This window comes from Lingula anatina, chromosome 10 (genome assembly GCF_051362555.1).
Source record: "Lingula anatina isolate TDL-2025a chromosome 10, LinAna3.0, whole genome shotgun sequence".
NCBI lineage: Eukaryota > Metazoa > Brachiopoda > Lingulata > Lingulida > Lingulidae > Lingula > Lingula anatina.
The window spans coordinates 5,190,510-5,213,876 of record NC_141776.1 but is presented as its reverse complement, the minus strand read 5'-3'; the positions used below and the strand labels follow the sequence as shown (position 1 = coordinate 5,213,876).

The following is a 23,367-nucleotide window of genomic DNA, read 5'->3' as shown; positions in this document are numbered from 1 at the left end:
TTAACCTAAGGGATATGTTTGTAGACTACCTATATTAGCGACTGTAACACAAACTGAAAAACGCTTTTCGCACACCAGTGTCATATTTGTGCCATTATCCAGAAAGCATATTTATCTGTTTAAACAAGTTGCGCAGTGCAATGCTTGCAGGTGGCAAGCATCATCACAAGGGACGAACATCGAGGTCCACGTTCAAACGGGTCCCAAGTTGAATCATTTTGCTCCCAAAGGGTTTTAAGTTAATACTAGAAGATTTGATCTAAGTTCGCCATTGGTTTCTGTGTAAATGATTATACGCTGTGGATTTGTGATGAAGAACTACAAGATAACGTAATTAATGATATGAATCTGGGTCTTGGGAGAAAAACTAGAGCAAACAATACCTGTAAACTACACAACCCTGCCTACCACTGCGCCCAAACAATCACTCGTTCAACACTCAAAACTAACATTTATTAAGAAAGCAATAATCAACAAAACAAACAACGAGAAGTCAGATCTACCTCAATGCCAGTCAATACTTAGGGGAATAATTCACTTTTGGAAGTGCGTCATTTACTTTGATAACTTTGACATGATACGGGACCGGAATGTGGCAGCAGGAAGCCATTTTGTGTAAAATGTCTGGGGCTTTGTGGAAGGTGGTCATTAAGAAAGAAACTTGAGCAGCTGACATCCGTTCTCACAAATGTCAATTGTTCTCTGCGCTTACGTAATTTCCTTGCATCATTCTTGTAAAAAGTTTAAACTCAAGAATCACATTCAAAATTATGCTTATCGGGGGGAAACGGGTTACGAGAAGCGGGTCATATTTTCAAGTGTGATGAATTGTACAAAAATGTGAAGAAAGCAGTCATTTTGAAGCGTACGCATCTGCACTGGAGTTTAGACGTCTTGAGCAACAGACACACCCATGTTTAGATTAACCCAGTTACGGGAATTTTCACAAATTATTTTACTTGTAATTTAACGCATTAAAACTATAATTGCACAAACATGATGCAAATGCATGCAGGTATTGAGTTATGAGGGTGTGTGGAATATTTAGGAAATAACAGAAGCTTCACTTTGTGTCTTAGTCGTCTAGTTGTCTTAGACATCTACCGTTAGTTGTCTTTTTGTAAAAAAAAAATTACAGGCAAACAACATCGGCAATACTTTCAAGAATCATTGTCGTTGAACAAACTTTCAAGGTTACCTCAGCGAGAAAGAGCCATTATCCCAAGACAAATAATGTATAGAATGGAAAAAATTCTGGAAAAAGAAACACATAACACACAGCATTAAAGAATGAATAATTTACTTCATAACGTTAGAAATATTCGATCTGCGCGTATGCCTACTATAGTAATCCATCCACTGAAATATTTATGGCCAAACCTTAATGATGGTTTTTGTGTGAAAATGGATTACAATGTAGCTACAGAAATACGTGATGTAAATAGATCGTAACGGCCAAACCTAGTGCGCTTCAAATTCTATCCTTATGCTGGCAGTGCAATTAAATCCTTTACCGCTGTCATTTCGTCTCTTGACTACCCCGATAAAAAAACCGATGCGATTGAGTACTATATAGTTACAATTTTAATCTGAGCTCCATTTATACTATACGCATTACACTCCCGTAGATCATTATTAACTGACAATTATTTTATCGACCCATAGCTCAATTTTGTCTTCTATCATGTCCACACGTATGAGTACATGTATAGCTGTTGCAGTCAAGTGACAAAGCTTGTATTGTGCAAGTCCTCAGACAGACCGTAGCATTGTAGCATAGGCCTTGCTTTAACTAGTGAAAGGAATTGCGGTCGGGAAGAGTTCAATTGACCAAAAAGGCACAGTGATATGTATCTATTCTATTCAAATATGTTCAACACTGCTGTAGCTACTTCATTGCATAGGTCCTAGTACAGTCACTGTTGTAGTGTAATTATTTGTCCTTATAACTGTGATGTTTGTCTGTTATATGGGAACAGTATATTGAAATTTTGTGACTAAACAAATAAGAAACAATCATGCCAAGTCGTTAATTATGGTAACCTGTATAATGTTGATGCAAAGCTAGTGTTTGGTATTAATTGGAACATTTATTTGATACACTTAAAGCCTACTGAGTATGCTACCCGTGCTGCATCGCATCGCCTCCACACTTTGACTAGTCACCTATATCACGTGACCTCTTATATCACGTGTCTTTTTATGTCATGTGGACCTTTTACTTCACAGTGCAATGGTATCATTTAAACACAAATAACCACTCACAAAAAATGTGAAAAATAGATTATACCAACAGGCCTTTCCTCACACCCCTTAGCGCATCTTTACATCTTTAACCATTCAGTTCAGGAAAATATGATGTATGAGCCGTTACATCCCCACCTGCTGCCCACCATGCACGTACGAAGCGAACTCTCGTTATTTCCCACGTGCAGAGCGCGCTTGGCGCTCCTGGCGGCTACGGGCAGACGGTGAAGTTTATAAATATAGCAGAGGCCCATTACTCAGTTAATGGTTGATTGACTTGTGAATTTATTGCCGTTATTTGTATTCTTTGCTTTGCTCTGGGAGCTAATACCCTTTAGCTGTGATATAGACCGGATGATAGGATGATGCCGCGTTTTTTTTTTGTCTGAAATATCTGAAATATCTAAGTGATTTAAAATAGGGAATGGGTACTTTGGCGAAGTTAAACTTAGCAACCTTCGTATAAATTGAATGTCCGCTACTAACAGAAGACATTAAAGGAACATGGTGTGTCTGCGTGCTTATAACGCTTATTCTGGGGTTTATTTTAAAATAGCGAAGTTCATAGATTAGGAGCAAACTAGGCAAGGGGTGCACTGTAAAAATATTTCTTAACGGACGCAAACGAGTATTTCATAAACGTCCATGAGAAAATTAAACAGAAATCGAATAGTGACCAAGTTATTTGGCCTTGCTGTGCCCTCCTCAAGATAAAATACCACCTTCCTTTCAAGAACAAAAAAGAAGGAATGTCAACCACGTTGTTTCTCTGTTCAACAATCACCACACAGCGATCGCGAAACAAATGAAACAATTACGAGGTAATTTCATCGGCAAATGTCAATATTGAACAAGAACTCGCCATCAAAGAAATCGTACTGGACTGCAGTTATAGGTAAAGATCACTGAGGTTTGATTTAAACACCCTAGAGTTTGTTCACATTGGCGCCAAATAGAGCGAAGCGAAAATGATCCTTATTACATAGGTTTAAGCATAAAAGTTCCGATTACAACACTGTCATCGCTGCCTCTCAAAGCTTCCAACATTAAAAGTTAAATCTCAGAGAAAATGTTTTTCTTTGACCGTATTACAATTAACAGATTCTATGTCAATTAGTACCGAACCGGGCTGGTCCATCAGCGACAAGTATAAACACGGCGTGCAGATTGTAACAAATCAGTTATTAGATTGAGACGTCCCAAGTTTACGTGCGATTACACCTTCTCTGGGGATGTTTAATCTCGTTGAAATCAAGCCTGAAATACGGCGCTTACAACCCGATTATCGTGTTTGAATGTGATGGAGAATTTATGGCGACAACAATGTTATAGTAGCCCACTGATGGTCCATTGGTAATTACAAGTTGCGCATTTGCAAGGACCGTTCAGGTTACAATAATGATGTTATTTGAAGTAATGATAAAATCGTTGTCATTAATGAATTTTTTTACATACATCACATTGTTTATATTTAAAGGTGCATTCAGCCAAACTATTTTCCAAGTAGTTAAAAGCGACGTTTTTCCGTCAAGAACAATTTTGTTACAGAAAAAAAACACCCCCTGGTGGTGTACATGGCATCTGAGCGATAATCTGGAACGCTACCAAAGTGAGAGTTTACGTGTAAGCCAGCCAAACCCGCGCTCCGTCTCCTGGAGCACTTAATCTGCGTATCTCGGGTCATTTCTGGGAACGATCGCGAGCGTCCTTCTGGGAGACGCCTCACTTACTACATTAGACGGAATTATCCGTTTACCACGGTTTTAATAGCCGTGCGCTGTCAGTGCAAACTCATGCTATGGCAATTCTACGTAGCTTTAATGGGGAATCGCCTAGTGCGGCTTTACTCATGTGAAAATGACGCAGATCGATTCCTCCAAGATGCAGTTGAACCTGAGACAAACATTCAGATTTACACCGCTTTAACGCTTGAAATCTTTTTAAATGGTGCATTATCTGAGAAGGAGAGACAAAATCTCATCTGGAATAATATCTCCCCCGACAAACGCACTTTCAAACCGTTTCTTATCAGCCTTGCGCACGTTTACAAAGGTTCACGGTTTCCCGCTGCAAAATAACATGCGGTGCCATATGTTTTTATTTCATTTTTCTATTAATAATCAAACCAGATATGGAATAATGATTTCTTAGATTGTCGGCGGAATAATGGTTTGAAACAATACAACAATGACGCAAGATAAAATTTTCCAATTTCCGGGATTGAATAAAAGAAGATAGACGAGATAATAGACGGACATTTTCTTGGCCGTCCTGAAGGCAATATCGTACTGGAGTATTGTTGGAAAAACAATGAGCTCGTTTATAACTCAGCTAGAAACCTATATCAGAAAATATTACATTTAAAGCTGTAAATCAAAGTAAGGTGATAGAAAAGAGGAAAGTAAAGATATAGTGTACCACTATGAATATATTATATTGGAACTCTTAATTATGACTGAATTTTGTGAAAGCTTCTTTAACATTTCACTATGTGTTACGTCCGTCGGTGCTTATTACGGATTCTGAAGAATGAAGCCACTGATAAATTTCCACATCTCTCACTAACCTGGCATTTTCTATAACTCTGGCATACTACAAATCGTAAGCGATGAACAGAATAATGAAAGAGTACGCCGAAGTATTTTCAATACGGTCTGTGGACAAACACCGTGACCCTAACTCATAGAATAACCATCAACTTGACCCCTTTTATAGCCGTATATGACTTCAAACCGAGGGTCATACTACACGACGCAAAGGGGTCTCAGTGAACGTGAGTTTTTATATAGGAAATTTGCCCAGAGTTAGCTGCTTAAATAAAAAAACTCTTGGTCAGAAAACGGTGATTTGGGAACGCGACGCAGGTGTTCTATTGAGTTCGTTAGGAGGAGGTCGCATTAGGCACAGCCAATTAAGCTTAGGCAGGAGTTTGAAAGAAGGCAGGTCATTTGAGAATCAAGATATTGGATGTTTGAAAATTGAAGCAAAGGCGAGCAGGCGTGTTTTATTTGTAACCGACCTCTTTGGTGTCGTTTAGCAAATAGTAGGCGATCACAACGGGGTGACAAAGGAATTAGCTGCTTAACTTGCGATTAAAAATCGAACGCGGCGATGAATCGCGTTGACAATGGGGGGCCCGCGTGTAACACATACCTGCAGTATTGCAGCGGCGTTTTCGGCGAGAAAGCTCATACCCAAGTGCAAACAAACCCCGATGTATGGTCTCACACTGTAAATATTGACACGCCCGTTGTTTGGCTATCAGAAAAATGTACAGCTGGTTTACCATTGTTTCCAAGAGGGTTCCAATGTTCCACAAGGTGGTATCGAGGATTGACAAATGCCCCTTCACTTGAATACGATATTTTGGCAGATAAATATGCTTCTTTGCGCTAGGTTCATAATGTTAAGATTATGGTTTTACAAGTATTATTACAACGTTAGTTATGACACCTTGTTCAGGATGTGAACTTGAAATTGAAACGCGTTAAAATGCCATAATCTTGAGTGATCGAAGACGCAGTAGCATTACAGTCATGCCGATAGTTTACCCCAAATAGCATTATTGTTACTTAAAATAGTTTAATACAAACAGTTGGAAAACTTGATTTAGATCATGAACCAAAAGCAAACATGAAAAACTGATAGAAAATATGTACTAGGGCCTCTGTTGTTGAGCATCCGCAAAACATTCGCTGTGTCAGGTTTTTCACTCCAACTCTTCTAGCATTTCTGAATGAACTGACTGCCATGTTAACTTTGAAAATAAAGATTAATAACAGGTTTCATGTTACAAAACACAAACATATGGACGGTAAAATATTCAAATCAGGTCCATTTCTCAAAGCGACAAAAGCAAAAACATTTTTTGGGACCACAAGCAGGAAAAAATGACGCAGAAATTTCATAAAGCCTGTAGTGTATTTCAAGGAGTCACGTTTCACTGAGCCAGCTAAAGGGTTCATTTAACAAGCCAGAACATGGCATGTTTCGGTAGTAATGAATACTTGCTGGATTTCCCTGTGTTTGGCATCTCAAGCTGAAATGTTCCGACAATGAGGTACAAGCAGACAATGTGTTGGGTTAAGATATCGGATGACAGTTTTGTCACGCTTTAACAAATTCAACACGGAGATTTTAGTGAGTTGAGTGATACTGAACTGAGTGAGTGCTTTAAAGCTGAAAAAAATATACATCTGATTGATAAAACATTCAAATGTAATTGAAAATAGACGGAAAAATATGTTTTAATTCTTAAAGGCCATATTTATATGCAGGTGTGTCAAAGAAAATTAATCGTTCAGAATCTCTCTCTCTTTCTCTCTCCGTCTCTCGTTGGATGGTAATCTTGTGTGTAGTTTGTAAATTACATACTGACTAGCAGAAACAATATCAGAATGAATCTGTAAATGTAACATGTGCCAGAGACTTGAATTACTGAAACAGACATATTATTTGTACACGTTGCATCTGTTGTCATCAAGACAAAAAAAAAGCGATGACAATTTTCAATTAAGCTACCACTAATACTATCCCAAGCGTTACTCATGTCGTCAAGGGAGTTGAAAGCTATCGTGTGACGGGACGACAGGTGGACCAGACCTGAGCGTCTTCATTATTTTATTAGATAATGACTTAATCATCGTACCTAAAAAAATCAGACAAGTGCCTCAGTGTATAATGGTGAAAGGTACCGACGTCCTGGGACGTAATTATTCAGAGGAAAGTTGGTGTTTAAGTCGGTGACTCTTTAATCCGCGAGGCAAAACCGTTTGGTCGGCATTGCCACAATGATAGATCTATAATTAATGCTTGACTATTCAATGGCGAGCGCACACTAGCAAGAAGTGCTCGTCTCGAGATGGCTTAAAGAGAGGGCGATCTCGCGAGACCACAAAGATGTGAGGTTTGCCTCAGAAAAACTAGATTACTATGACCACAATGCCTGGATAGAAATAAGCGGAAATATGCATCAATTTAAAGAAATATCGATAGGCTTCCAGTGACTTTAATATTTGGGGAAAATGATTGTCTATGGGACGTTTTAAAAAGGGTCTTAAATGTGTCTTAGCACAGACTTCTGTGAATTTCGGCCAACTGAGTTCCATCTCAAAGAGTCTCAAGGCCGCTTGCCTCCTTTATTTTTTATCATCATTTATCCTTACCTAATTATTTTTTGTCTTTTAACTAAGGCCCTGGAGACAAAAGTGATCGTCTTGACTGACAACGATCTTTAATTTCAGTGGTGACAACAGACCATTTTAGTCTGTCAACTAAATTTTGCTGTGAGCCAATACTGCGCATGCATAACTAAAACCATCATCAGAAGGTCGACTTTATGTAGTCGAATTCCAGCAGTCGAATCATAAAATAAATAATAAAAAAAACCTGGCTCGCACCATCTTGTAGCAACCCTAAAACAGCTTCTTCAAAGCAGTTGGAATCCGAACCAGAACAGGCATCCGTCGCTCCCCTGGGAGTCTGGAGAACAAGGCGATCTAATCGAAATAAAAAAGCAATAATGATATACATTGTGGTTATGCTTTTGACGGATGGTAACAGTGGTTATCAAATGAAAATATGAAGATGTGGAAATGTTTACGATTTGCAGCTTCATCATGGATGTTTTTGGTTATATAGGATGTTTTGTGAATGCGTTTGATTCTGTGTCTGTACCATGTATGTTAAGATGTGCATGTCCAAGCTTGGGATTGTTTCGTATGCTGTGCGTAAGTATGCTTGATTGGTGTTTGTCCACGAGCGTGCGCGCGTGCCTGTGTGTTTGAGTGTGTAGGGCGAGAACGTGTGTGTGTGTGTGTGTGTGTGTGTGTGTATGTGTGTGTGGTATTTGTCCAATCCAAATGATTTACGGATGTAAACTTGTGTAGACCTGGGACTGGATGAGAGGCCGAGAAGGAAGGTAAGGCGGAGGATGGCCGTTGTTGGCTAGTGCACTTCAAACACCCGCCTCCACGTGCTAAGCACGTACATGTCCCAGTAACATAGCGGTCCGTTGACCAACTTGACCTAAACCTGGACCCTGGTCTGACCCCAGTAACCCCCCAGGCTCCACGGCCAATCCCGGGTGGGGCACTCGCCGGTCACCACACGCTAATAACCCATCACCTGTAAGCCGAGGTCCTCTCCGCCCTGGCCGAAACCACGTGATGCAGCAGACGATTGTTTTTCTATCGATTTACGAATTGACACAGGATTTCTTGTGCTAGGTTAATGAGATTGCATGATCGATAATACACTGGCCGTATTTTATACATACTTTTGTTATACCTTTTTTATTGCCCAAAGTAGTCCAAGGCTATGTTTGATTTTCAATAGTATGTGCGGTGTGTGTGTGTGTGTGTGTGTGTTATAATATACATGCATTTAAATTAAATCACGACAGCGGCGCACAGACGAGTGAGGGTTTTAATGTGGACATAGCCAACGTACATGTTAATGAGAAAAGCAAATAGGCACGTAAAAACCAAATCAGAATGTTATGTAAACATGCTAGTAGATACTACCGAAGTACCAGATAAATACAAAGACAGACAGATAGATTTCAGGAACTGGGGAAAATAATCGAGGACTTTGATCCCATACTTACAGGAAAACGCGACATGTTACTCAAAGCTCTGCAGTGATTCTTTATTAATGATCTTTAACGATGTTATCTCGAAATCGGTCAAAAATTGATATTCCACAATGAAAACCCCGATGTGCATTGGTCGGTACATTGTTATTTGGCGTGTTTCGTTGTGTTGTGTTATTCATAGGTAGCTACATATGTACTCCAGGCGTCGGAAAATTGGCCGCAAAGTCATGTTGACCAAGGATGATCAAACCCACGCTAAATAGTTTTTTTATATACATTGCTGTGGGTGATCTTAACGTGGGGCCTCACAAAGAGATCTTAGATCGAAAGTCGATCTTAACTTAAAGACCAAATTGTTCAGTCAGCTTAGACCTAGGATGAATCAGTAATATTCCACTTCAGTGGAATAATGTTCCTGTTCCCTAATTAGTACGAAATGGTAGATGTTTAAAAAGCAATGATTATTTTGCTTTGACGGACAAATCCTGTACGAATATGGCTTAGATGAAATTAGACTAAATATTTGGTCTTAAGGTTTAGACCAAACTTTCGGTCTCAACTTGTTTGTGTGCGCAATTACTTTTGAACTAATCCTTTTGAATCACGTCGGATCGTACAACATTACGTGCTAAACAATGGCGTGAAGCCCCGTTCTAATTAATCATTAGTTCTTGATTACATTCTTAAGTAGATCAATACCTTGTGGCTTGAAAGGTGAGAGAGTGAAGTCGCGCGACCACCTCGGGCGCCTCTGATAGCGTAACCCCTTGTGTTCTTGCGTAACCTGCTCGCTTTCACCATGAACGAACATGAATAATTGATGAAATTAACACAATCCAAAATAGGTTTTAACTTCATCGTGTTTCTAAAGAAGGGCCGCTAATTTTACGCAATCTGGCGCTATAAATACGAGGTGATTTAGTAATGAAGTGCAGGCAAGACCGGCCCTTTAAGTACCAAGTGTTAAATTAACGAAGTGTAGGCAAGACCTGATTAGATATGACATAGTAAAATATGCTTCTCCTAGCTACCGGCATACAGTGTTCATTTTATAGCTAGGTTCTTTCGACTGTTTTATAAATTTGATGCCATTCTTCTCATGTCCTTGAAACTAAGGTACAGGTTTTACTACCATCCTTGGCTTACTTTTCACTTGAGTTACTATTTCGTTACTATTTCGTGCTCAGAGTTCATCGAAAATAATTTCATTCTTACAGCTTTCCGCCGTGGTTTTTCCCTTCTCCCGAAGGAGTTATCTAAGCCTCGGAGTAGTGATCTCATCTTCCTAAACTGCCCAGCGTTTCCCATAGTAGTCCTTATGCAATTTCAAAATCACATTTAGTCGCACTCAGGTGTATAATTTTCGTGGTGGAACTTTCTAGGCTTGGGAAATATGAACACGTATAACGCTGATTTCATTAATAAATTAAACAGAAAGAAAAAATGTAAGTACGAAAGAAAGAAGAAGAGAAGGTGGGAGATGAAGATTTGGCTTAATTTGTAATTGAAAAATACCCACAACACTGCGTAGCAATAGCAGGCAGATGGAAAACTTACACAACTTTAAGAAAATAGTGTGTGTGTGTGTGTTTGTTATAAAGGTTCATTAGTTAAAACCCCTCGAGGTTCGTCTTTAAATTGAAGTAGTCATCGACTCCCTTATTTTTTTCTGATTATCAAGAACTCTTTAACGGGACAGCAATAACATATTTTAATTAAATCCAACGGTAGCTTCTAGCATTACTTTTTTCCGTCAAACTTAAGCCTAAAAACTATTTGCCCGACACTTTTTAATGTAAGTATTTCCTGTGGGCCCGAAGCGACTAAACGGCAAGACGAAACAATACGCATGTTCCCTAGCTTTTTACTTACGCCAGGTATGTTTATTTCTATTACTATCATGGGTACAGAGTTCACCAAAGTTATTCGACCTCCCGCGACCGGATTCAACTCATTTTAAAGTAAAAATAAACGCGTGAAAGGAACATTTTGTTGAACTCTGCCGTTTTTCTATCAACCGTGCTATCTGTCTGTTTCAAACGCCGCCGTCCTCAGAATCAAACCCCTATTGCTACCCTGCGACGTATTAAAAAAATATCTCAAAACACCGCGGGGTTAAAGCCGTTGTGAAAAGCCACCATAAAGGAATCAGTCCACCACAAAGCGGGTTCAGAAAACGAATTGAATATAATATGCTTTTATTTGTTTTGATGCTATGTTGATATGATTATATGGTGTTTACCTTCAGTAATATAACCTCCCCCATACACTGCGCTTCTATTAGTATCAAAACAACCCGGGCTGCGCACAATGGCCAAAAAGAAAAGTGTTTAGACTTGACTTTCGGTACTGTTTTGATGGAAAATAAACCCTTGATATCGTTTAGAGGTAATGATTATGTAAAAACTGTAACCCATTCGCTCCGAATGGTGCCTATTAAATTGGTTAATTGACCGGCATTTGCTCTTACAGAAGCTGAACCACCGTGGGGAGTTGATTTAGTACGACCACGACTCCGTTATAATTTTACGATGATAAAATTAGGGTGCCCGGATAAAGTCTGTGTGCGATTGTCCCCTTAATTGTATGTACCTGTTTATGAGAGAGAGAGAGAGAGAGAGAGAGAGTGGAGGAAAAGTGCCACAAAACGTACGATTTATCGAGATTCGCGGCGTCTCCCTGTAGTAACTTCTTCCGATGGATTCCATTCTATACGAAATGTTTTAGTAATGTCACATAAAATACATAAAGAAATGATGAAAGAGAGCAATAATTCTCTCATAGTCTAGTGGTTTACCCAAGAAACAACTATAAACGTATAAAGTAACACTATAAAATAACACAAAACAAAACGAATCTCAAAGTAAATGCTTCTTTTCAACATGGCAGGATTCAACTCAGCTGAACTTTCAACATCAAAGTGAACTTGACTGATTTACACTTTTAACGGTTTAAGTCAACATTAATATTCAGCATAGAGCTTCCTTCCTCTTGTCTTTTACACATCGAACTACATTTTGACATCATTCCTGCACAATATATCGACGAAAAGTGTTCTTTGATGCTCAGAAAAAAAAAATCATATTTTTAGCACGTACAATTTGGAGAAGAGCGGGTTCTGTTTAACATCAGCAGCTGTGGCACGTACGCCGGCGGTCCAGGTGGGGGACTTATTCAAACACCACGGATCATCAGTCAAAAACATCAACAACACGACAAAAGATGAGAAGAAAACGCCCCCTCTCTAAAGAAAGTGCCCAGATAACACGTGTAGCTCGTTGTAAAACTTGGTTATTGCAAACACATTGTTTTGTGACGATTTTCCAATCTGTAACTGTTTTTTTCCATTTGAAAGGATTCGCGCTGTAGATCAAAAATAATAGCAATAAATAATAATAATAATACAGCATGTCAATAAACTGACGACAAGGATGCTATATTAAGCTTTGAACGTAAATGATTACTGTCATAACTAGATGACATGAAAATAAAATCAGTATCACATTAGTAACAAAATATATACAATATCAATATAGGCATATTCAGAGATAATTTATAGATTTTTTTCCTTCAAAATGTTTTTCAAGTCCACGAATAGACATCTTTCACTGTTTATATATTAAGACACAAAATACGGTACATGTAACTAGAACCATTTTAAGTCTATTTTTTCTCTTCGCATATTTTTTGCATACATGTTTACTAACCTCGTACATAGTTTAGGTTTATTCTGTAAAACACCCTCATGACAATACAAGGCAAAAGTGTATGTAAACAAACAAACAAAATATTCAAATCAAAACATATCGAGCTCTTCCCCCCCAAAAATGTCCAATAATTGTGTCCTCTTCGTTTTACCAGTGATTTGAACGGTTTTTAATTGTCACAACGCAGCATAACATGCATACAACTGGGATATACTATCGTCACTACAACAACAAATCATGCCGGGGGGCATTGGGTTTAAAGGTGTTCCCGATGTTGATCTTATTGCTTTTCTTTTAATTCCCAGCCCATTTTTTGTCGCGGTGCATTAGCTTGAATATAAACACATATGTGTTTGGTAGTGTTCCAAAAAGGGTGGTGTGATAAGCGCTGGGGCTACATCGATTGTTACACTTCGTAACTGAACATGTGCTTCAAGTCTATGGGAATGGGAAAGCTGCGTTTTTCAAAAAAAAATATTATAGATCTAGTAGTACATAATATGGGTTACAATGAACCTGGAATGGAAAATATGAAGTGAAAGCTCATAGTCTGCATGTATAACCAAAACCAAATAATTTTTGTACTGTCCGTTCTCTTTGGAAAATACAGCTACTGCACAACTTCATTGTAATACCAGTGCGTGTGCTCAGAGAAGTATAAAACCATATTTTTCAAAAATACCTACAATGACATATGTGTTTAATTTTGAAAAACTAAAAATAACGAATGTTTTTTATCTCCAATGGGCGGGCACAATGGTCACGTGACCTTCCCTTAGCTGCTGAGCTTCCCCTTACCACTTTCTACTCCTTCCCCTAAAACGGTTTAAGGGGAGAAATGAGACAAAAACCAAACAATTTATCCTCCCAATGTGCCATTTGTACTATAGCAAAACTGTCCTTGCCTGCTAGTTCATAATCGTCTAGTAAAAGGAGGCCTTTTCTATACTGGCTTGCCTCCCCACCCGTCCCCTTAGCAAACTCGTGAATCTCCCAGTGCAACAGTAAATGTTTTTTGTCACAATTAACTTAGAATCTAGTTAAATTAGATGTATATCTCAGCTCTGCGAGGAAGACATATCGGACCAGACCAGGTATTAATGGACATGCACTGATATAATGACTCCGCCGGGGAGAGCTGATGAAATTAAAGTCTCGCAAATTTCATTAATCTCGTCCATTCCCGTTTGTTCGCCGTCTCTCAATTATCCGCTAACACGTTTAGATCTGACTACTCAGTGTTACAATGGACACTCGTGGCACGGTTGAGTGTGATGATTGAAGCTAATGTTTCCAATGACGTTTTGTGTGTTCGGTCACTGAGTCCTGACACTGAAAACAATGCGATAAGAAAGGTGATATTGAAATTAAAACGATGTTAATGAAAGAGACGTGTTAAATATTCCAAAAACTGAACCTTATACAAAAACAATGAATAAAGTGCGCTTAAGGGTGCTTTCCCAGCCAGAGATTTAGATCGATCTAAAGATTAAGATTTAGATCGACCTAACTCCCTGGGGGTTCACGCTAAATTGCAGTCAGCCGAGCGGGCACCATAGTTAATTACCCCTTTACAGCTTTTAGTAGGCGGGACAGACGCTTAAGCCGGCCAAGCTGACAGTAATCTAGTGAGACTCCCCACAGGGATAGATCGATCTAAAAATCTATGGAAATGGGGTGATTGATCCGTGTTTAAGGCTCTATTCCCATAGATTTTAGATCGATCTATCCCCGCGGGGAGTCTCACTAGATTACTTTCAGATAATCCGACTTAAATGTCCGTCCCGCCTACTACAAGCTGTAAGAGGGTAATTAACTTTCGTGTCCGCCCGGCTGACAGCTATTTAGCGTGAACCCCCAGGGAGTTAGGTCGATCTAAAGTAGGTCGATCTAATCTATGGAAATGGGGTGCATTAAGAAACCGAATGAAATTGTGAAGTGCTAAAAGCCATAAATGTCTCACTTTTAGATGCTCCTCGATATACTGTATAATGACAAATGAATCATCTCATTCTGATAATACTGTTTGTGGTATTTTAAATCTGATCTCATACTTAGATAAAAGTGTTTCAATTTATGCTCACAGCGATATATATATATATATATATATATATATATATATATATATATATATATATATATATATATATATATATATATATATATATCTGGGCAAGGTAATTCTGTTATTATGGCTTTTAAGAAAAACTTAAAATACTTATAGCGTCAGTGACATATTAACCACTAATTTTGATGCCCAACTGCTTTATGGAAACCAAAAACCCATTTCTACTCATAACACTACATGGCACTGCAGATATTTTCCCTTACAAAATCGACTGGAAATTAGTCAGTTTGCCCGTAACTAAACAATAATTAATTGATTTTAACCTTATGTGTCAGGTTCAATTATAGGCACAATCACAGGCATATCACCCATTCACTCTCCCAGAAATCAGCGTGGCTCCCCATCAGTTATTAACGACCTCATCAGCGTCCCCATGATGTGACACATCTTAATTAGACCGCAACGGGAAATATATTAATCAATTGCTTAATTAAGCGTACTTTTCTATAGCTCTGAGCATGTTTGCGCGAGTTTACAAGGAGGAGGGGAATGGTGAGAACATCTCGACCCCCTAGGTACTTTCGGCGATAACATTACAAGGGCCGGAGGCACTTTGGAACTAACAGCCCATCTCGTGAAAAGGAAAAATCGTTAGATTATTATATAAACACGCGCAGCTGAAAAACTACTGGGATCTTCCACAATCTGTATTGTTTCCCTTTCTTGCGTTTTTGAATAAACCGCATTGGTTTACTTGCATTCCGATCTTAAAAAAAAGAAAGGCGTAGACGAAAAAAATAAAGAATGTAAATAACTGGGTATTTGTTTCACCGTCTGGTTGGCGGCAAGGCTGACATTTAATCAAGGTTGCTCTCTTTGGTATAGACACGGAAGGCGTTAAGACAAACACAGCGTCCTGTACGAGATTGAATGGCAAGGATTGATTGAATGGCATCGTATTAAATAATTTACAAGTTATCGTTTCTACACGTTATTGAGTGACAACGAAAATAATAAAATACAGTATGGTGTATGAAGACAGTGTGAGAGTTGGACTATATACAGACTTATAATTTTCCATGTTTCAGAATTTTCCCAAATGGGATTAAGCTTCACGTTTTGAATAGTTTATCTCAATAGAAAGGCGTTCGATCTATTTACAATTTTACTTTCTCATACGAAGCAGAACTGAGAACCTTGAATATGTTATAGATGCTCGAAGAAATTTAACAAATTTGTCTTTATTTTTCAAAGAAATTCTTTTCGAAAAGTAGCGTTGATATAATATTGTGTACGATAAATTATACACATCATTTAACTCTATGTTGAATACAAGAGCTCCTTGGCAACGCTCTTTCGCTACCGTTGTTAAAGTTATCGCAGAATTCGATGAAAAAAATGTTCAAACTGTTCAGACTTGAATTAAATTTATTTCTAATTTTTTTTCTTGGTGGCCAGTACTGAGTGCACGAGTTCATCAAAAGTTGTTTCACCCCTACTGTTTAAATAATATATAAGTGGAGTCAGTCCAGTATGTATATTTAGTTTCGCTCACAGTCACACGAGACAGGAATGTCTAGTCACACTAGGTACAGGATAAATACACGGTTGATGTACCAAATGGCACGCGATGATTATTTATTCCTATCGTGCAGTAGGGAGTTCTGCTAGAATGTTCACCTAACGAAAAGAAAAGTACACCTTCTAAGACACCATTCCCATAGACATAATCGGTGTACGTGGATCGACCCAAATTCGCGGTTAGTCCAATCAACTTAACTGAATGACACATCTCCTCTAGTTAAACATATAATCACATATAATCACCAGGTTTTTGTACTCTACGCCAGGAGGAGGCGTGTAAGTCAGTTAAGCTGATTGCAGTCGGCGAGTGTCCCACAGACCGCTGGTGTCCATGGGAATGGGACGTAAGTCTCTCTCTCTCTCTCTCTCTCTCTCTCTCTCTCTGTATATAATATTTAAATAGGCACAGGGCACATCAATCATCCTTAATTAGCTAAACTGGTGAAAGCAAAGGTAATGTTGAATGTCCACATTTCCTTGAGTATCTCCTATCATCATAAATTCCCGATGACAGAAAGCTATCAAGCAGCAGTTATTTCTATAACGGAACAAAGTCCTCATGAGACGTATCTTTAAAACATTTAACATGACAATGCCTTTAGCCGATACTTTTAGTAGCAAAATAAGGGCAAGGAGGTCAGTTTGAAAAAATGGCTGTCAATCTCGGATATATAGAATTTAATTCATTACCGCTAAAAGGATTTACTTGTCGGTAACTGACTGGCAGTTAAATAAAACATTTATGATAAAACGCATTATTAGATTAATTGACTGGCAGAAGAACTGCCGAGCTCTGGGATTCCTGTCAGATGGTGAGAGATTAAAGATTCATATAAATTTGACTAATCAATTTCGGAGAAAGGAGAGAGATTTTATGTAATTCTAGTGTTGACGTGCGTTGGTGTGTAATCAAGTATATAAAAATGCGCTCCATTGCGCTTTGAACTCTTTTTTGATTCTTGTTTTCTTCGTCTTTGTGTATTCACTTTAATACATAACGATATCTAGTAGTCGGATCGATTATTGCAGCCGTTACGGAGCACTGCAGTTTATTTCACACCCGTGTTACATCATTTTATTCACATTAAAACATTCGTCATGCTTAATTTGGAGATTGTCTTCGAAATCATTAAATAAGTGAAACGATGAAACGCATCATTTGACTTGGATTTGTCAGGCAATTTTCTGTGGCAAGCCTGTGGAGAATTACATCTAATGCAAATCATCGCAGTAAAATGCAATATCCTTGCACTCGGATTGCGCCCAAATCCCACCCAACTCAATCTCACCTGGTGCAATTTGCTGTAACAGCAACCACTATTTACGTGTAAAAGTTACAAAATCAAATCCGTTAACTTCGATAAAACATTTCGCTAAACGGCCGCTTAACCGTACATGTTGAATTCAACCATTTTAAATGTTTTTTTTTACGTTACGTTTATGGTACCGTACGCTTACACCATCAATGAGCATTGTTATTTCTTTGAATTGTAGTCAAAAACGACACCACCCCACTGCCGGTAATGGTTTACATCCACGGGGACTCGTACAGCGTGGGTAGCGGCAACGCCTATGACGGCAGTGTGTTGGCTAGTTACGGCGGGGTGATTGTTATAACGCTGAACTTCAGACTGGGAATATTAGGTGAGTGGACTGAAATAATCATTTGTGCCTAGATGCGCTATTGTATCGTCTTTTTTTAATTCTACTTGACTGTGTAACGTTTTTATGACCGATTTTTTGTGACTGAATACAAGGGGAATGGCTATTTTAATAAACCGTACTGCGCAATATTTAGTGAAGATGAAAATGTGAATGGTTTGCTATAAAGAAATAAATGAAATAAATGAAAGGAAACAGAATTGTACGATCATTGAGGAGGTTTTCCTTAGCAAAAGAGGTCGACGCAATAAAAAAGTTTTGCAGCTGACCGACAAACAGTGACAGTGCGCAGTTTTAACAGAGAAATGAAACTTAAGTAAATTCTTTAACGTAGCAGAAGGCAATCGATATTCTTATCACTGAAATGTTTCACTCCAGTAATTCACTAAACTTTAACTTTCGTTCAATTTGTCAACATTACCTTTAACCTTTTACTGTTTTAACCAAATAATGTATGCAGATAATAATTCGCCTACTTCACTTTTGATAGCGTTTCAGCATTTTCTTAGCTTAACCTTTAACTGTGGTCTATACCTTAGGCTTTCTAAGCAGCGGCGACGCAGAGGCGCCGGGGAACTACGCAATCTGGGACATCCAAGCGGCACTTGTGTGGATCAAGAACAATATCGAACCGTTCGGCGGAGACGCGCAGAGGGTGACGTTGTTTGGTCACGGCTACGGTGCTGCTTTGATAAACATACTTATGGTGTCTCCTGTCTCGCGTTTACAAGGTGCGTATACAAATTGTTTACATTTTTTTTCCAAAATCTTGTATTTTTTTTTTTAATTTGTAAAGTTTTGTCGAAGTATTATTCAAATTGTTGAATGCAGATTATAAAGGGCAGCTGCAGTTATCATATATATTTTTATTGGTTTACATTTCAAAGAGTTGACAACTACAGCTAAAAAGTTTCACGTGATACAGGATAACTCAAGTTAATGCCAAAGCAATACTATACCTCAGAGATATATTAGTTAGCAATATAGCAATTTTAACAAAAAGGGAATGCTGACGGGTTGTCCTGTCTTACTTACTTTACTTAGCGTTGATTTCCGATGCAGTTTCTTACTTTATCGGACTCCTCCTCTGAAACTAACTTGTGACTTCCGATGATGTTAATTTCGGACCTGTACTCATCATAATTGAGTTCATGTTCATCCCACCACCTATCTAATCTATTCTTAAATAAGTTGAGACTTTTAGCAGTGACAACTTGATCGGGTATACTATTCCACATTTGTGTTGAACGCACTGTATTCTTTATTATTTCTTTCAAACAACCGTGAAACTAAAAGGAAAACATATAACAATAATAAATAAATAAATAATAAATACCTCATTAAACAATCTCATCAAACCAAATTAACATATTATTATAGAATTTTTAAACACTGTTAATTAAAGGCAGTCAGTTCCCCATTAACACAAAGCTACATATTTGTCATTTCATAAATCTGAAAGCTTTTTTTTTTTTTTGATAGCACATTCAGTCAGCTCTACTCACGACTAAGCCCATTAGGAACATGAATATCCAACAAAGCAGTTATACATTGTTATAACAAACTTACCATAAACTCCCTATTTCTTTAATAACTTGGATTTGTACACTCATGATCTGTCTCATTCACTTTAAGTGTTAAAACCTAAATGAAATTAAGTGAAATAAAAATGGTGATGTAGAATAAGTCACGTTTCCCTTACATATGATATTTCTAACACTAGTATTGTATCACTATTGTGATACCAAACACTTACTAGTACTACTAGTAGTAGCAACTACAGTACATTTTCTAATTTTAAACATACACTTATTATACGTAACAATAAAGTGTGAATAACATATTACTTTTAAACAATAACATAAATGTCATATGCTTACTTCTTTGCTGTCTTCTAAGGTCTCCTAAGTTAAGGTCCTGCCTGTCTCACTTCTTTCAAATGCCTGCGAAATTCAACACAGAAAAGGCTAGCAGGTCACGTGGACTACTTCTCACTTATGCAAATCATATGTGGAGAGACTGAGATTGTGCTAGTTGTGCTGCTAGTTATTTCGGTGCAATCATTACCCCTACACAGCCAATACATATATGTACCTTGGAAAAGTTTCTCATGTCTCTCCGAATCCATTAATCTAAAAGGCAAACCTCACAACGTACATATAGGTGCTGTTATTTTACATAGGGCAAATTCCAATGGCGGATCCAAGGGTGCAAATCAGGCACGTGCTGTCTGTTCCCAAAGGTTTGGTGGTACATTATTGTTCCTACATCGTTCCAATCTCCCTCACATAAAACGTCATTACAATTGACATGGGACGAAAACAAGCAATTTTTCCATCCCTATATATTGAAGGTAAATTGTTCACGATAACTGTATCAAAGCTATATATTTAAAGACATACACAGGCGCAATATTACTGGTTTATTTTCTAGGTAAACCGTTGTTCCAAAGAGCCATCACTCTAAGCGGCTCCGCTCTCAGCACGTGGGGGCTGTCCCGGCACCCCTTCCATTACACCCTGAAGTTGGCGGAGAGAGTGAACTGTTCCCACGCCGTCCAGAACTCTGCGGAGCTGGTTGCCTGTCTGAAGAACACGCCGGTAGAGGAGCTTCTGGAGGCCGAAATGCCGGCGCATAAATACTTCACCAGTTTTGGTCCCGTTGTGGACGGAATGGCCATCTTGCCGTCGAGTGTGGAGGATTTGATGACCAATAACAGAGGGTAGGCTATAGAATATGGGGACAGTTTCTGTTTTTTAGACGCTTGTTGATATGTCGTTTACAGTAAAAAAAGTCTAACTGTGTATCTGGTTTACACTTTTGGCAGTCAACCATAGTAAGAACAGGTTTGGTTTGAAAAGACCGTAAATACTCATATTTTATACAATTGCGCCTATTTGAGAATATGGGTGACCCTTCCAATCAGATGTTAAACAACGTTGTGAAAAACAGAAAGCATCGTAAAATATTTCAAAAGTGCGCCAAACGGGAAATATACAAAGCAACATTTTGAGGGGGCTCTATAGTACCTCAACTGGAAATAAAAACCAAAATTAAGGTAAAAACAACGCTTTTGCCTTAAACTTTTTCTTGTTTTCTGTAGGTTATCTCAGATCGATTTGCTGACGGGCGTGGTCAAGAACGAAGGTCTTGTTTTCTGTGACCAGAACCAGTTCGAGAAGGGCATCACGGAATTAACACAGATGAAGATCGTGCGCACGTATGTCCGCAACGTTTACGACTACCACAAACAGAAAATTTACGACATTCTCCTGCACCAGTATTCCGACTGGGATCGGCCGGAAGATAACGAAATAAGACGAGACAATACGATGGAACTCCTTGGCGACGGTCAATTCGTCGCCCCTACTATTGACTTTGCTAAACGCCACGCGGGTTTGAACAGGAATACATACTTTTATACGTTTAATTACCCAACAGTACGCCTGGAGGGATCTACGAGAAGGTGGGCTAATAGCGTTCATGGAGACGAGTTGCTGTACATCTTTGGTGCGCCCGTGGCTAACGGTGTTGAACCATTCGCTGATTCTTACGGCAGACAAGACCGCATGTTAAGTGAGGCTGTCATGAGATATTGGACCAACTTCGCAAAAACCGGGTAAATATGAGAACTAAATCATATGACATAATCACTGGGTCACCACCCCTACATGTAATCGAAAAATGAATTTGTTATGTTTTTCATTATTTTGATTCAAAAGTGTAAATGAATAGAATTTAGGCCTACCCTTTTCTAAATGCAATTTCGGTTTATTTATTAATTTAGAGTCTAAACTTTTGGAACAATTTGATTGAATCATGTTTTTACTTCATTCGTTGTGCAATTAAATGCTACGAAAGCCCACAAATGTCAATAGGAAATTGGACATCCTACTTTCTCAGTCAAAAGCCATAGTGGGCAAATGTTTTTGATTGACCCTTTACATTAATGCTGCCAATGTATACAAGCACACATTTTTGAGTGGCGGATATTTTAGGCCTACGTCACTGTGTAAAGTGTGACACGGAAGTGAATGCCTTTGTGTTAGTTGTGACAGGGAACTAAATGCCATTGTGTTAGGTGTGACACGGAACTAAATGCCATTGTGTTAGTTGTGACACGGAACTAAATGCATTTTCGCTGCGTTGTTAATGTGTTGTCAGTTTACTACGTTGGTGGCTGCTTTCCCTGTTTAGCATTGTGGATAGTTGTAGCAAGTTTCAAACTTATTTTGTCAGTTTCGAAACATTGACGCGCACTTACTCTACACAGACACCATATTGCATGTCAAAGAGAAGAAGTAATAATACTGTGTATGTGAGATGTTTCTTTCAATCTGGAAAACAATCCACAATGCTTTCTGCAGCTTAGAACAACAACCAAAAGCCAGTTAATACTAAATATGTTTCTTTTATCAAAAAATTAATTTGTCTGCGAATGTGGAACGTATTAATACCATTACGTGTATGTTCTGTCCACTTTGTGTGTACACAGGTAAATTCTTTGCAATCAGCTGTTTGATGTGGCATTTAAAAATATGGCACAAAATGTGTACATGTACAGTATACGAAATTATTGGATACAGGAGACGGGATTAAATCAGATATATAGGATACAACGGGAGTGGACACAATATAAGGTTGGCTAAACCATAACCATTTCCCTACCTTTGCAAAGACCAATTAGGCCTATCCATATTGTGTTAATCCGCATATATTCTTAATTTAATACAAATTTTGTAAAACGGGAAAAATATCCACACTCACCTTATCCAGTGAGCTACTTCCATATATTTTCTTAGACAAAAGTAAACGTTAGCTGTGTAAACCCTTTTTCCACTCAAGACCTCTGTGAAACTGAACCTGCTATCCAATGTGTATAAAACGTATAGATGTCAGCACTGTATTTGGTTTGTTCAGCACCGTTGATCAGCATTGCATGCATTGTTGGTTGTTGCTACGTTTGCACTTATCAATCTCATTTGTTACCTAGCCACCCAAACCAGCCCCTCCCGCAAACCTCTGTTCACGGAGGTCCGGAAATGCCGAATCGTTTCACGGGACTAAAATGGCTGCCGTTTCATCCGTCCAACCTACTTTCTTTGCGTATAGGTAAACCACGTGCAACTTACCCTTGTGCTTATTGTGTGTGTCTTTTTCAGCGGATACTTAGCTTCATTTGGTATCAAAGTCTGTGAACTAACATTAACCCCAACCTATGTCGTTCATTTTCCTGAATTGCAACATAATGCGAAGCAGCAAGCTTTTCATGTGCAATGACAAATGTTCAACGGAAGCAAAATCAGAAATACCCAAACATCTAAATAAAACCTGAAATTATTCAGCAATCTGTCAATTTTATGAAGTCTTATCAAAAGGTGAGATGGAGAGTGAAACAACCCACTTGGTGTTATAGTAACATTTTTTCATCGAATTTTTGGAAATTCGCCAGCCCAAAGCAAAGTGTTTGACCATAATGCATGAACTAATTTGCTTTATACCAC

At 38.5% G+C, this 23,367-nt stretch overlaps 1 protein-coding gene across 3 annotated transcripts in view; it reads left to right on the top strand.

Annotated features, from left to right (window-relative positions):
• LOC106180277 (neuroligin-4, X-linked) overlaps positions 1-23,367 on the top strand; it is a 40,172-nt gene that overhangs the window by 13,812 nt on the left and 2,993 nt on the right. For 2 of the 3 annotated variants that reach the window (XM_013564235.2, XM_086997282.1), the window contains exons 2-6: positions 17,696-17,845; positions 18,403-18,594; positions 20,297-20,585; positions 20,967-21,482; positions 22,857-22,975. In XM_013564235.2, the coding sequence (XP_013419689.2) occupies positions 17,696-17,845; positions 18,403-18,594; positions 20,297-20,585; positions 20,967-21,482; positions 22,857-22,975 (1,266 nt within the window). The remainder of the gene's footprint in view (positions 1-17,695; positions 17,846-18,402; positions 18,595-20,296; positions 20,586-20,966; positions 21,483-22,856; positions 22,976-23,367) is intronic. The other variant, XM_013564234.2, reaches the window with a different exon arrangement.